General features: G+C 41.3%; 1 protein-coding gene across 1 annotated transcript in view; it reads right to left on the bottom strand.

The window, feature by feature from the left end:
• PPIL4 (peptidylprolyl isomerase like 4) overlaps positions 1 to 10,334 on the bottom strand; it is a 35,672-nt gene extending 25,338 nt beyond the window's left edge. The window contains exons 1-7 of the mRNA XM_077776021.1: positions 10,224 to 10,334; positions 4,700 to 4,767; positions 4,545 to 4,609; positions 4,160 to 4,277; positions 3,103 to 3,245; positions 2,487 to 2,583; positions 1,626 to 1,742 (exon numbers count right to left, since the gene is read on the bottom strand). Coding sequence (XP_077632147.1) covers positions 1,626 to 1,742; positions 2,487 to 2,583; positions 3,103 to 3,245; positions 4,160 to 4,277; positions 4,545 to 4,609; positions 4,700 to 4,767; positions 10,224 to 10,293 — 678 coding nt within the window. The 5' untranslated portion in view covers positions 10,294 to 10,334. The remainder of the gene's footprint in view (positions 1 to 1,625; positions 1,743 to 2,486; positions 2,584 to 3,102; positions 3,246 to 4,159; positions 4,278 to 4,544; positions 4,610 to 4,699; positions 4,768 to 10,223) is intronic.
• Positions 10,335 to 16,147: the final 5,813 nt, after the last annotated feature.

Here is a 16,147-nt window from a genome sequence, read left to right as displayed (position 1 = left end):
AACATCTTTCTGGCATAAACTGCCTGTACTTTTGCTTTTGAAATTGTAATGATAATCTAATGTCCTTTCACTTTATAAGTCACATACTCTTGCTGCCCAGTTGTTCAAAAGATTTTTCTTTCAAGTGCAGTAATTTTCTTAGAATTTGTCATGCTGTTGGTTGTTCTGGGTCAATAGTCTCAGATACACAGTGTGCTAATTAAAATGTGTATTTTCAGGGGCGCCTGGGTGGCTTAGTCGGTTAAGCGTCCGACTTTCGCTTACGTCATGATCTCACGGTTCGTGGGTTCGAGCCCCGCATCGGGCTCTGTACTGACTGCCAGCTCAGAGCCTGGGGCCTGTTTCAGTCTGTGACTCCCTCTCTCTCTGACCCTCCCCTGCTCATGCTGTCTCTCTCTCTCTCTCTCTCTCCTAGAAATAAATAAAACATTAAAAAAAAAAATTTTTAAAAATGTGTATTTTCAAAATGTTTTAATTCAGTAAAGTTTTCTTGAATTGTAGCCTTTAATATTTATTCCTGCAGACTTGAGATGAGAATATGAATTTTGAAACAGAGTAAGAATCTGAAAGCTCTACTATATAAAACAATGATAATGGTAAAAACTGAATTATTCATTCAAATATTTATTGATGATCTACTGTGTGACAGGTATGCCTAATCCACAATACATTAACAAATGGAAAAAATGTCTACTAGGTCAATTAATCACTACTGAGGAACGGTTCCCCAAAGGACTTGATACTGTTAGTAATACAAAGGAGTATGTTTCAGAGTGCTCAATTCCTACACAGGTTCCTTTTATCCTGTAACTACTTAACCTCAATACATGAATTGTACGAAGAATTATTATTTAATATACATAAAATTCAGTCCAAAAAACACTTTTTAATAATGAGATAAATAGGGGTGCCTGGGTAGTTCAGTCAATTAAGCATCCAACTCTTGATTTTGGTTCAGGTCATGATCCCAGGGTCATGGGATTAAGCCCTGTACTGGGCTCAGTGATGAACTTGGAGCCTGCTTGGAATTCTCCCTGTCTCTCCCTCTCCCTCTGTCCCTCTCAACAGCTCACATGTACAACACACACTCTCTCTAATATAAAATAAATAATGGTGCCTGGGTGGCTCAGTCGGTTAAGCGTCCAACTTCGGCTCAGGTCATAATCTTACGGTTTGTGGGTTTGAGCCCCGTGTCGGACTCTATGCTGACAGCTCGCTCAGAGACTGGAGTCTATTTCAGATTCTGTGTCTCCCTCTCTCTCTGACCCTTCCCTGCTCATGCTGTGTCTCTCTCTCAGAAATAAATAAAACATTAAAAAAATTTAAAAATTAAATTAAATTAAATAAATAAATAATGAGATGAACATAAACAACTGAAATTCAATCCATATTTCGAAGTAGTATATCCACTGCCCATTTCTGAAAAAGGCACTTAGCACTACATTGATAATGGAACCAAAATGTGTTTACCTTTCACGTGTTATGTCCTATAAAATTTAATCCAGAAAAAAATTCATAGCTAAATTTTTAATATTTTGACTATCAAATAGCCAAAAATAAACTTACAATGAGTTATACATTAAATAAACTGCAGAAAACTATATGACCAAAGATAATTATCTTACCATTTCTAATAGAATAGCTTGAGTTTTGGCTTCTTTTTCTGCCTTTATTTCTTCTACTTCTTCAGCTGATCTTCCTTTAAAATCATCAATTTCTTCATCTGCTCCTATTCGACCACTCTGTAAGGCAGAAGTCACTTAAAACTATACTGAAAGAATTAAAAAATCTGAGAAAAATGGAAGACATGACCTTTATCCTTAGTTCCATCAAATATATTAGAACAGAAACTCAAAAAGAAACTTACAAGCCTCTGAAAATTATTTTAAATTAATTTGATAATATTAGCCAGATGAAGCTTCTAATGTATTGTTAAATCAAGATAAACACTTATAAAGAAACTATCTGGTATCCAACTTAGTGCTGAATGCAGAAGATAAATGATCTTAAAAGTTAAGCACCAAATCCCAACTGTAAAGATCAATTCAGCTTTGAGAAAGCTTTGTAAACAGAAACTTATACCTTAAAATATAAGAGGAAAAAGTCTGCATTATTCCACAAAAATTTCTAGGTTCCAGTATGTAGCTCCAGAGTGTCCCCAGTTGAAAAGCTCCCATACAAGATGCTTAATTTAGCCTTAAAACTATGATCCTACATAGAGTTAGGAGATAAGAAAAACATTTTCACAAAGTGTTCATGTAAACTTCTAGAGCTCAGGCTCCTCTGGTGGAACAGAAATTGAAGAAATAAAATTAGGGAAATGACAAGAAATTAGGGAGAGGAAAAAAGAATTCTAAACTTGGCCTAGTATAATTGATCAAGCAAGTCAGTCATTCCGAAGAAGTAAGTTTTAACAGACTAAAAAGCAAAATCTACGCAAAGCATTAATACGCACATACATTCAGTCACAAGAAGACTCCACTTACATCGAGCTGTTCCCTTGTAGGTTCTGGTGATCGATCAGGAATTAATAAATCAGGAGGGTCATCAAACGGATCATCTAAAATCACTGTGTGATTTATCCTTACAAAATAAACCCAAGTCAAATGTTACATTTACATTATTCTAGAATCCATGTTTTACTTTTTATAAAGATTACTACAAATGTCTTACATATCTCTAATGACCAAAAAACCACAGGCACTTAATTCTAATGCATATTTTAATGCAAATTTTTTATTACTAGTGTATCATTTATCTTTTTTTCATTGTTTGTCTTAGATTTATTACTCTGCATTACTCTAATATGTCTAATAGAAATGTCTAAATCTTAGTAGTTTTGCTGTATTTCTCAATAATACAGCAATTTCTCAATATTCATTTTTCAAAAAACTAAAGGATTAATAATTCTTCCCAACATAAGCAACTATAATTAATTAGTACAAGTTTAAAAATACAAAGAAAAAACTTTTTTACTTTATGGATTTTTAATTAATTCATATTTTGGAGTTATCAAAAAAACAGTCCCGTGCTTGCTATCTCCACTACATGTCAAACATTACAGTATTAAAACATTCTAGAACATTGAGACAGCAAATGTACCTGATATCCTGATATGGTACAAAGTCCTTGTCAACAAAGGTCTCATTAATTTTCTTAATTATGTCCATGCCTTCTGTCACCTCACCAAACACTGTATGAACACCATCAAGGTAATCTAGATTATCTCCTGTAGTAATAAGAAACTGCATAGAAAGACACAGCAAAATATAAATATATATCTATAATTCTAACAAATCAGTTACAGACTGAAAAAAAAAATACACAAAAGTAATACTCTACATTAACTGCATGGATTCTAACCCACCTGTTACTTTTAAAAAGTATTCCCTGATTGTTTAGGATACTTGGAGAAACAAAGCTCAGTTTCTTCACATGTGAACTGTGAGGAAAAAAAAAACATCTACCCCAAAATGGGTTGTTGTAAGGATTAAACGAGACGATGAATGAAAGGTTCTCAGCACGATCTGTGTTGAAGTAAGTAACAAATATCAAAAGGACACAGACCACAATGTCAACAGTGAGGACCCATGGATAGTGGGATTGTGGATGCTGTTTTCTCCCACGTACTGTTCTATAGTTTCTCATCTCCTCACAATGAACATGCCTTACGTTTAAAAGAGCAAAATAAATATTTTTAAAAGATTTTTAAGTAATCTCTACACCCAACAGGAAGCTCAAACTCATAACCCTGAGATTAAGAGTCGCACGCTCTACCGACTGAGCCAGCCAGGCACCCCTCAATTTTTTTTTTAAATTTTTTTGTGTTTATTTATATTTGAGGGGTGGAGAGAGAGACAGAGACAGAATCTGAAGCAGGCTCCAGGCTCTGAGCTGTCAGCAAGCACAGAGCCTGACGTGGGACTTGAACTCACGAGCTATGAGATCAAGACCTGAGCTGAAGTCAGCCACTCAACTGACTGAGCCACCCAGGTGACCTCCCGTATTTTTATATAGAAAAAAAATATAGTGTAATATTTTCCTTCTAACAAATATCTTTGCAATTCTCTTCTTGTTGGATAGTTTCAAAAGATAACTCTGTGTCTCTTTCTAGTCCTTCATTTTAAAATAAAATTCATCTTCTCACTCATTTCCTAACCTGAGACCCATGTTGATCACTGCCATTGTTCACCATGGACACAGTGCCTTTCTTCTTGTGCTTAATTCTTGGTACTTTTTCAGCCTCGAAGAAACTTGCTTGATCACCATACAGTTGACTGAAAAAATATACAGTAAAGTTTTAAAATATAAGTACTCTCAACTATGAAATACAGAAGTACTAGTAACAAATAGGACTGCCATTTCTTTATGGAAATACCATTATGATTCAGGATACTCTTTTTTTTTTTGGCTACAGACATTTAGGGAACTTAAGGAAAAAAATCTATATTTGAACCATATTTTAAAAAGCAGATTGAAATATGATAGCTAACACTGTTAAGAGGCAATTCTATTTTTTCTCATTTAAAAGTAAAAGAACTCACCCAAAAACAGACTCTCCTCCACGGCCAGTCCCTGTAGGATCACCAGTTTGTATAATAAAATCTCTCTATAATAAATAGGATATATTATTAATTCACAGAGTTTGCTAAGTGGTTCTAGTAATAAAGGACATGACTAAAAATATCTACCAACTTACCTGTACATTGTGAATAAGACAATAATTGTAATATTTTATTTTGCACAACTTCAGGAAATTCAAGCAGGCTGAAAAAAAGTAAATATTAAATTTATCACAGTAGTTCACAAATATATTTTTAAGCAAGTATATGCCCAGTTGATATAATTTAATTTCTAAATTACCATATAAATACCTCCCCCATGCTCAAATGTCCAAAGTCATAAAAAAGGAAGTCAGCCTGGAAAAAAGCAATATATTTTAAATTATCTTTGTATTCTCTTTTTCTTAGGACTTCTTGATCATCTGAGCTAATGCAGAAAACTAACATTTGGGATAAGCAATCATTTATTAATAAATTAGTTTTGCAAGAGAAAAAAGGAACAAAGAGTATACTATAATGGGAAGGAATCCAGCAGAATACCTGTAAATAAGGATACAACTTATATAAATTAGAGAAAATCCAGTATCTGAGACCAATTTTTTTCAGAGATTTTATTTTAAGTAATCGCCATACCCAACGTGGGACTCAAACTCACAACCCCAAGGTCAAGAGTCACATATTCCACCAACTGAGCCTGCATGGCATCCAAGACCAATTTTTTTCAACGAGGATTAAATAGTCCTTCACAAAAATCCATACACTGATCACGTACCAGCCTTATCATATAAATTCATTCACTTATTCAGTAAACATTTACTGAGTACTTTTTAGGTGCTTGGCACCACTGTCACAAATGCCATGACACCACGGTACCTGTCCTCAACAAGTCCACAGTCTAACTGTGGAGAGATACACTAACAAGCTCTCAGAACATTAAGCTAGAAACCAGACAGAAAGGCATATGAGGCTGTCTAGAGTGCTTGTACTCAAACAAAAACAGTTACAATACTGGATAAACCCGATAATATCGTCTGTGCCACTTAAATAGTAAATTAGTAAAACGTGGTTTTAAAAAAGCCACAAGAGTTCAAAAGAGAGATTGTTTCTAGCCAGGAAAATTAGAAGACTGCATGGAGGTTTAAGGTGGACATTAAAAGAACCAGACAGGCAAAGAGAAGACCGAGTAAGCATTTCAAGCTGAGAAGACATTATGAGTAAGTCTGGAAGTGCAAATTTAAATGTTTTCTGAAGGATCCGAAAGACCAGCTGAAGTTCTCTGACACCCTGGTAGATCTAGAGTGAGAGAGGGTAGAGAGACTGAAGGGGTAGGATGGGGCTAGTCTATAAAGGTCTTGAATACCAGGCTTTTGATAGTTTTTCTGGAAAAAATAGATTTCTGGGATTACTGTTAAATACAGTGCTACATAGTACATGAGGTACAAATGTACAACGAAGCTACCACTTTGGCAGGCGATACTGAAAATGGGAGAGGTACATACGTGAGGGTAGTGGGTATATGGGAAATCTCTCTCTATACCTTTCCCTCAGTTGTACTATGAACCTTATATTAAATCTTAAAAGATGTAAGAGAGGGGTGCCTGGCTGGCTCAGTCGGTAGAGTATGGGACTCGAGCTCAGGGTTGTGAGTTCAAGCCCCACGTTGGGTGTGTAAAGATTACTTAAAAATAAAATCTTCAGGGGTGCCTGAGTGGCTCAGTCACTTAAGTGTCCGACTCTGGCTCAGGTCATAATCTCAGAGTTCATGAGTGTGAGCCTGCACTGGGCTTTGTGCAGACAGCTCAGTGCCTGGAACCTGCTTCAGATTCTGTGTGTGTGTGTCTCTCTCTCTCTTTCTCAAAAATAAACATTGAAAAAAAATTTTTTAAATAAAAATGAAATCTTTAAAAATTCTTTAAAAAAAGCATTTAAGAGCTGTATCAACCAATATAATAATGGACCTTGTATGGATCCTTATTTAAATTACCAAATATTTTTTTAAAATTTTTTTAATGTTTTTATTTATATTTGAGAGAAACAGAGAGAGAGAGACAGAGTTTCATGGGGTAGGGACAGAGAGATGGAGACAGAATCTGAAGTCTGCTCCAGGCTCCGAGCTATAAGCTGTCAGCACGGAACCCAATGCGGGGCTCGAACCCACAAGCAGTGGGATCATGACCTGAGCCAAAGTTGGACGCTTANTAGATGTTTATGAGGTCATAATAAAATATGAATGAAATTAAAACATTACTGCTAATTTTTTCAGCTATGATAATGATTTGGGGTTATGTTTTTTAAATAATTTTTTATTTTTTTTTAATTTTTATATGTTTTATTTATTTCTGACAGAGAGAGAGAGAAAGAGAGAGACAGCGTGAGCAGGGGAAGGCCAGAGAGAGAGGGAGACACAGAATCCGCAACAGGCTCTAGGCTCTCACCTAGCTGTCAGCACAGAGCCCGACATGGGGCTCGAACCCACAAACTGTAACATCATGACCTGAGCTGAAGTCAGACGCTTAACCGACTGAGCCACCCAGGTGCCCCTTAAATAGTTTTTTAGAAATACAAAATGAGGGGCATCTGGGTGCTCAGTCAGTTAAGCGTCTGACTTCAGCTCAGTTCATGATCTCGCTGTTCCCAAGTTGAGCCCTGCGCCTGGCTCTGTGCTGACCTCTTGGACCCCGGAGCCCTGGGCCTGTTTCGGATTCCGTGTCTCCCTCTCTCTCTCTGCCCTTCCTCTGCTTGTGTTCTGTTTCTCTCTCAAAAATAAATAAACATTAGGGGTGCCTGGGTGGCTTAGTTGGTTAAGCGTCCGACTTTCGCTTAGGTCATGATCTTGCGGTTCGTGGGTTCGAGCCCCGCGTCGGGCTCTGTGCCGACTGCCAGCTCAGAGCCTGGAGCCGGTTTCAGTCTGTGACTCCCTCTCTCTCTGACCCTCCCCTGTTCATGCTGTCTCTCTCTCTCCTAGAAATAAATAAAACATTAAAAAAAAAGTTTTAAAAAAATAAACATTAAAAAAAATACAAAATGAAGTAATTACAGATTAAATAAATCTGATGTAATGGATTTATGACAAAAAATCCAGTACAAATGAAACAATATTGGTTATGTGTTGACGACTATTCATTATAGCTGGTCACTGGCACATGAAGGTTTATTTACATGACTCTTCTACTTCTGTATATGTTTCAAGTTTTCTATAACAAAAAGTAAAAAAAAATGAAAGAAATAGAAGGGAGAGAGGGAGGGAGGAAGGAAAATAAGCCTGGAGAGGTTTACTATAAATCGATAAGTGAGAAGCTTGGGTGGCTCAGTCAGTTAAGCGTCCGACTTCAGCTCAGGTCATGATCTCACAGTTCATGGGTTTGAGCCCCACATCAGGCTCTGTGCTGACAGCTCAGAGCCTGAAGCCTGCTTCAGATTCTGTATCTCCCTCTCTCTCTGACCCTCCCCTGCTCACACTGTCTCTCTCTCTCTCTCTCAGAAATAAATAAAACATTTAAAAAATAAAAAATAAAATAAATAAATCAATAAGTAGTTATACACATAAGTAAATATCCAATCACATGCTTGCAAATACAAATGGGGTGAGCTTATGTTTAGTGTTCCAAACTACCCTTACAGAATCACTGCTAGTCTATTCTGTCGGTGCTCACTAGGTGGGCTAACCCTTCTCCCTCTGCAGCTCCTCACAATCCTGGAGAAAGAGGCCCCACTCATTTGCCAGGTGCTGCCCCACATGAAGAAACAAACTCAAAGGAAAGCAAAACCAAGAGATGAAAAACACAATTCCCTATAACATCATTTGAACCCCTGGATCCCACCATCCTTAAAGCCAAGCTTACCCCAGTAAAGGAGGCACTCAATTCTTTTTCCTGTTTAAGCCAGCTTGAGTTGAGTTTCTATCATCCGCACGGAGAATCCTAACTAATAAACACATCTATATACATTAGTCACTACATGAGCCTTTAGCGTGTGCAAGGGGCAGGCACTGCACCAAGCGCTTAGGATAGAAAGACAAGGAAGGCACAGTCCCTGGTCTCCTGGAGTTTACATTCATGAGAGGAGACAAGATTTGCAAACGGTTACAGGATAACAGGTAAATGAGATAACACAATGTTACATGCTTTTTAAAAAGATCTCAGACAAACAGATCTAACTCTGCTTAGGGACGAGGGAGAGCTTCCCAGAAGAAATCGTGTTTAGATCCCAGGAGTGAGTAATAAGCGGGAAGTCGGGAACAGGACAACAGGAGAGGGAAACGCGGGGTAGAGGCGACAGTATGAGACAGGCACAGACGGATGATGGAGAGTGTAGTGCTGCGGGGCGGGGGCGGGCGGTGGGCTACTGCGCCAAGGCAGGAAAGCACTTGCTGTACCTACTCTGGCTTGTTTCATCCTCTTTGATAGACTCCCGCATTCCAAGGGGGCAGGATCCTAATTGTAACTAATCTCCCTGCTCTGAAATATCCTCCGCTGCTGCCTGTTATCTTCCTAAAACAAGTTTGCCAGTGCCTCAGTGCTGCTTTTAAAACCTTCCAAGACCCTCATCAGTAGAGCACACAAGACTATGCACATCTGGGGGCGCCTGGGTGGCTCAGTCGGTTAAGCGTCCGACTTCGGCTCAGGTCATGATCTCATGGTTCTTGGGTTCGAGCCCCACATCGGGCTCTGTGCTGATAGCTCAGAGCCTGGAGGCTGTTTCAGATTCTGTGTCTCCCTCTCTCTGCCCCTCCCCTGCTCACGCTGTCTCTCTCTCAGAAATAAATAAAACATAAAAAAAAGACTATGCACATCTGACCTAACCAATTTAACCTATACGACCAGACACTGGGTCTGCCATCCCATGGCACATATCATTCTTTCAAGTCATGTCAAACTACTTACTGTTTCCAGAAAGTTTCCAGCAAACTTCAAAAAAAAAAAAAAAACCACCCTCATTCCCACTCATCTCTGAAAGAGCTACTTAAGTGTTCTGCTTTCTTTGCAGCCTTCGCTTCTCCCCGCCCCCAACCAGGAAGAATTACTCCTCCCTCTGGTTTCCATGGCAACTCACACACTCTTCAACTCCACCGCTTACAATGGGTTTGTAAGACTTAACAGCACTTAAAGGGGCTCCCACGTCTATTTCTCTCAGAGGCAAATCAGAGCCTCAAGGACAAGACGCCGATCCCAGAGCTTGGCACGGTCTACACAGCAGGCGATCAATGAGGGTTTGCTATGGCACACCGTGCACACCTCGGGACAGCCCTTCCCCCGCCCACACTGGATGCCCACACTCTCTGCTCCGAACACATCCCTCCTACTTCCATCAGGACTTACAGGTTACACACCAAGGCACACTGCTTGTGTTCCTCTCACAAGTAAAGCTCAGTACAGCCGCAAAACCTAGAGGCATGGTATATGCAGCCCGCACGCACGCACGCGCGCACACACGGGCATTTAATGCCACAAGCACCCGCCACCAGACTGGCCAGCACCAGACACCAGAGAAAGGCCGCTCCTCACAGAAACTTTTCCAATCGCGGCCCGAGAGTCAAACAGCCCAGCCGTGGGCGCCAGGAGCCCAGAAGCTCGAACCCGGTCAAGAGGACCGGGCAGCGAAGCGACAGTGGGGAAAGGAGCTTGCGGCCCCGGCGAAACGTGAGCGGGGCCCGGGCCTCACCGCGCGGCCGCTCCTCGGTGTACAGATCGATGACGACGTCGCCCAAAGTGGTCTCCAGCAGAACCGCCATGGCGCCCGCTGCTCCACCGCAACCAGGCGCGGGTGTGACAGGCGCAGCCCGCCGCGTTCTACGCCACGCGTCACTCTCGGCGCGACGCCTTCCTACGTCATTCTTCCGGCGACCCCGCCCCCGTCCCAGCGGGCCCCGGCAGCGCTTAACAGGCGGGCGCTGTGCTGTGCTCCTGGGTCCCGCCCCTGGCGCGGTCCTTCTGAAGATCCTGGCTCGCCCCGGGCGACTGGCACGGAAGCCTGTCGCCCGAAAGGACAACTGTAAAGGGTATTGGGCCTCTGTTGTGTCCATCTCGAGAACGAGGCGGACCTTCGAGCAGCCGTTTCTTTGCTCCTCGGGCCGCCTGGAGGGCGCCAGTGGCGCCAGCTTCGCCTGTGCTGTGGGTACTACTCCTGATCAGTGTCTTCCCGTCTCCCTAAATCAAAACCTTTAGCCTTAAATGTACGGTTTGTTACCCAGAAAGACAGTTCGCAGGGAGTTCCTCCCTGGCTAGTGGTGCCCAGGCCAGAGCTCTGTTACGGCAGCAGATAGCGACTGATTCTTAGTGCGACAAGCTAAAAACTTTAGCCCCAAGTTTCTAGTGGTTTTAGCCATAATCTTTAACTTTGAAGACTTACAAAATGACTTTTGGTCTCTGTTAAGGGTTTCTATTGCAGTTTATTCTCCTAAATCTGTTCAAGCAGATCACTCACTTTTATTCTCATTTTATATATACTTATAGCTTCCAACTGCTTCACATCTAACTAAAAGCCGACATGGTCTACAAGGCCATACCTGATAACTCTGCTGCCGTATCTACCTGCCTTGTCTCTTATTCTGAACACACACTAGACTCTTGTCCTTTGAACACTGTTGGCCATTCTTCTGCCTGAGGTGTTTGGGCTTGCTGCGCGTTCAGGTTAGAACCCTCTAGATACTTGGCCTGGGTCTCCTTCACCTCGAAGACGTCTCTTGCTCATATGCCGTCTCTCAGTGAACCCTTCCCTGGTCGCCGTAATTAAAATTAACCCCACACACATGCATTTTTGTTTTTTTACCAGACAGCTTTTTCTCCATGGCACTTCTTACTATCTAAATTGCTATTTATGAATTTATTTATATTTTTATATTGTTCCTAAAATGTAAGCTCTAGGGGCGCCTAGGTGGTTCAGTCGGTTAAGCATTCAATTCTTGATTTCAGCTCAGGTCATGATCTCACAGTTCCTGAGTTGGAGCCCTGCATCCGGCTCTCTGTTCTCAGCCCAGAGCCTGGTTCAGATCCTTTGTCCCCGTCTCTGCCCCTCCCCTCATTGCACGCCCTCTCTCTTTCAAAAATAAACATTTAAACATAATAAAATAAAATATAAGAAAGCTATAGCCAATTTTGCCTGACTTATTTACTGCTGTATCCCTAGTGCCTGTGACAGCCTGCCACTTAATGGGTGAATAAATATTAGCTGAGTGAATTAATGAATTTTGGCAATTAATTGTTGTGCCCGATTCGCGAGTCCCCTGAGACCCCCAAGGAGCCGACACCGATGCAAGTACAAAAGGGTCTTTATTACAAGCTCCAGCAGGGGCTCACCCGCCTACCGGTGTAGTGGCAGAAGAGTGAAGCCAAGAACAATAGCGAACAGGGTTTTTATGGGGTAAGGGATGGGGGTGTTACAGTATACACGTTGTACGTATGGCATCATCACATAAGCACTAATTAAAATTGTACAGCAGCACCCATGGTAATAGCTTTGACCATTGAGTATCTGTGAAGCATTCATTACTTTTGGTGGGACCCAATCATGACTTTCGAAAATCCTTTGAAAATGACCAATTGTGAGGTGAGTTCTAAGGGCCCACGTGGGGTTCAGGCAAGCGGTGAGAAATTGGCTAGTTTGTACAGAATAACTGTCTACAGTTCCCAGCCTTGACTCAGACCACAGGAATGTTTTTGATTAGTTGATCTGAGGGCGGTCCGAGGATGGCTTTAACCTTGAGCAATCTGAGGAACTGGGGCTACGTGCAGCCCGAGGTTGCTCTTAATGGAGGCCTTAATTTCAAAATGACATTACGTAGGCTCTTCAATTAAAGAAATGCAGATGAAAATAACAATGAAATTGTTGATGGGAATGTAAAATGGTACAGCTATTTTGGACACTGTATAGGACTCCTCTAATCTTTTCCCAATATAGTAAGACTAGGGATTACAGGGTAATATTTGGTAAAATTCTGTGTCTGCTTAAAAGAAATTTTACAGATCAAGGGGGAAAAAAGAGGATTTGGAAAAATTAAATAATTTTTAATGACAAATTTGGACTATTACAAAAAGAATTAGAAATGGACATAATAAATATGAGGAATCATTTCACATATAAAGTGATTCACTAATGACCATAAATGATGTTGCCAGGCTCTTTCGCAGATTCCAGGCCCACGTGTGTATATCTTACACCCAAGATAGAATACTTACTTATTACTCAGTGTATAATTTGCTAGATCTTTAAATTATGCTATACTGAATACACACACACACACACACACACACACTGACATATCATTAAATATCAAATATTCTACCTTCATGGGAAAAATACCATTTCATGACATTATATACTTTATGCTTGTCATCATATTACACTTGGAATTTCCAATGGTGTAAGTATTTAAGTGGTTTATATAGTAGATACATAGGTGAAAAGAAACAAGATACATCCTTCACAATTCTACCAAAAATAAATACTCGAGTAGATTTAATTTAGAGAAAAGATTAGTAAATTTGTATTGCCTTCCAAATATCAGTATCACCAACCATCATGACTAATTTCTCTGTTGAAATCTTTTCATATGCCTAACCTGAACAACCACATTCAAAAGTCTTTAGCCTGGGGCACCTGGGTGGCTCAGTAGGTTAAGTGTCCGACTTTGGCTCAGGTCAAAATCTCACAGTTCATGGGTTGGGGCCCCGCATTGAGCTCTGTGTTGATAGCTCAGAGCCTGGAGCCTGCCTTGAACTCTCTGTCTCTCTCTCTCTCTGCGCATTTCCCCACTTGTGTTCTCTCTCTCTCTCAAAAATAAATAAATGTTAAAAAAAGTTTTTAAGTCTTTAGCCTTACTAAAATTGTCAAAAGTAAAGTCCTGTTATTAAATGACTAAATATATGAACACCAAAAACACATAGAGTGCCCCGGTTCCTCGGTCAAACATCTGACTGTTGATCCCAGCTCAGATGTTGATCTCAGGGTCATGAGTTCAAGCCCCACATTGGGCTCCATGCTGGGCGTGAAGCCTATTTAAAATACACACACACACACACACACACCACTATTTATGATCATATATGTTGTAGAAGTATTCACATGTTTGACAAGTCCAGCATGATTTCCTTTATTCAACTTCTGTTCCTTTTCCTGCTTTTCTCCCCTCACACACTAAGAAATCTCAGTTTGGTGAACTGAGATTCATCCTAGTCACTTCTGTCATAACATTGACAGTAAGATATCGGGAACAGTGGCAGTCCAGGGGCTTCAGGACAATTTTAGCTGGCTGAAAAGCCTGCTTCTTCATCTGCCTGTCCTTGTCAAGAGCTTTAGCTGCCGTTTCTTTGTTGTGATTATTTTAGCATTGATCTTTTCAGTAGACATTAGTATGGTGGGGGGTTTTTTTAATTTTTTTATTTATTTTTGAGAGAGAGAGAGGCAGAGGATGAGCTGGGCAGGGGCAGAGAGAGAGGGAGACACAGAATCTGAAGCAGGCTCCAGGTTTTGAGTTGTCAGCACAGAGGCTGACGTGGGGCTCCAACTTGAACTGTGAGATCATGACCTGAGCCGAAGTCAGATGCTTAACCAACTGAGCCACCCAGGCACATCTGGTATGGTGTTTTAAAATGCAGGTTTTGGGTCACGTGGGTAGCTCAGTTGGTTAAGCGTCCAACTCTTAATTTCGGCTCAGGTCATGATCTCAGGGTTCATGAGACTGAGTCCTGGGTTAGGCTCTGTGCTGACAGCTTGGCATTTTCTCTTTCTGTCTCTCTCTGCCCATTTCTCGCACCCTCTCTCTTTCTCGCAAAATAAAGAAGTAAACTTAAAAAAAAAAGACCTTTAAAAAAGTAGAATGTAGGTTTTATTATTATTCATGTATGATGAAGCCAAAGGTCAGGAGATGAATGCCATTGAAAAAATAGTTTTGGGGGGCATCTGGGTGGCTCAGTGGGTTGAGCATCCAGCTTCGACTCAGGTCATGATCTCATGGTTCATGGGTTTGAGCCTCGCATCAGGCTTTGTGCTGACAGCTCAGAGCCTGGAGCCTGTTTTCGGATTCTGTGTCTCCCCCTCTCTCTGACCCTCCCCTGCTCATGCTGTCTCTCTCTCCCTCTCTCTCAAAAATAAATAAAAACACATTAAAAGTTGAAAAAGAAAGAAAGAAAAAATAGTTTTGGGGATACCTGGGTGGCTCCATCTGACTCCTGATTTCAGCTCGGGTCTGATCTTGCAGTTTGTGAGATCAAGCCACCATTCAGCTCCATGCTGACAGCGAGGAGCCTACTTGCGATTCTCTCTCTCTCTCTCTCTCTCTCTCTCTCTCTCTCAATCTCTCTCTCTCTCTCCCCTTCCACTGCTCTCTCTCTTGCTCTCTCTCAGAATAAATAAATAAACTTAAGAGAAAAAAAAATGGTTACTCACAGTTCCCAAGGCAGGCAGGAGCACACATGCCATGCAGGGCTGAATAGAAAGATACCAGAGTTGGTCAGGAGGTGGAAGGAGCCAAGAGGAAACTATAGGCAAGAGTTCATATTGTGGTTTCTATGGGGAAAGCGAGACAAGGTGGGATAAACAGACTGAGTTGGCTAGTTTGAATAATTGCAGCGGGCTCTGGGGTATATAGGTTATCTCTAATTGTCTGGTATCTGGCTCTGGGATGATTAGGACAGAGGAATATTGCCTCCTGAACCTTAACAGACCTGGTAAAGGAGGGGACTCAGAATATGGGCTCTGGATTGATTGTTTTGCATATAAAAGGCATGCTGTGAATTAACAGAAAATACGCATTGGTCTCTGCCCCCAGTTCCTGGCATGGAGCCCCGGAAAACTGTGTAATTTCCTAAGTGATAAGAATAGTAGGAGCATCTCTTGTTCTAATATTGGCATTTTTTTTTCTTTTTTAAGTAAGCTCTAGACCCAGTGTAGGTCTTGAATTCATAACCCCAAGATCAGGAGTCACATGCTCCACCAACTAAGTCAGCCAGGCACGTCTAATATTGGTCTTTGACTCTGTTCCTGACAAGAGCTTCTGAAACCATTGTGATTTCCTGGGTGACTGGAGTGTCTTTTGTTCTAATGAAGTAACTCTTAGTGGGCTCCTGGCTGGCTCCTGGCTGAGGGCTGGTCACCAGAATGACCACGATGTGACTAGACACTTGGAATTTTCAGCCCTACCCCTGATTCTCTTCAGATGCCCCAACAGCTGAAAATGGAGTTAGTGATTGACGATGCCTCCCTTAAAAGCCCATAAGTATAGGGTTTGGAGAGCTTCAAGCCTGGTGAACAGGGGGACATGTATGGCATGCTTGGAAAGGGCACGGGAACTCTGCCCCTACCCGCATGCCTTACCCTATGCATCTCCTTCCATCCGGCTGTTCATCTGTACCTTCTATTATATCCTTTAATAAACTGATCAACATAAGTGTTTCCCCGAGTTCTGCTCCAGCATATTAATCTAGTCCATGGAGGGAGTCTTTGGAACCTCTGCTCTGTAGCTGATTGGTCAGAAGTACAGGTAATAACCTGGGCTTGCAACTGGCATCTGAAGTGTGTGTGGGTGAAGGTAGGTGTGGGCTGTCTCATGGGACTGAGCCTTTACCCTGTGGGATTGGATGCCATCTCTA

The sequence above is a fragment of the Crocuta crocuta genome, unplaced genomic scaffold (genome assembly GCF_008692635.1).
Source record: "Crocuta crocuta isolate KB4526 unplaced genomic scaffold, BGI_CrCroc_1.0 scaffold25, whole genome shotgun sequence".
NCBI lineage: Eukaryota > Metazoa > Chordata > Mammalia > Carnivora > Hyaenidae > Crocuta > Crocuta crocuta.
The sequence above is the reverse complement of the archived record's forward strand: the minus strand, read 5'-3'. Positions and strand labels throughout refer to the sequence as shown.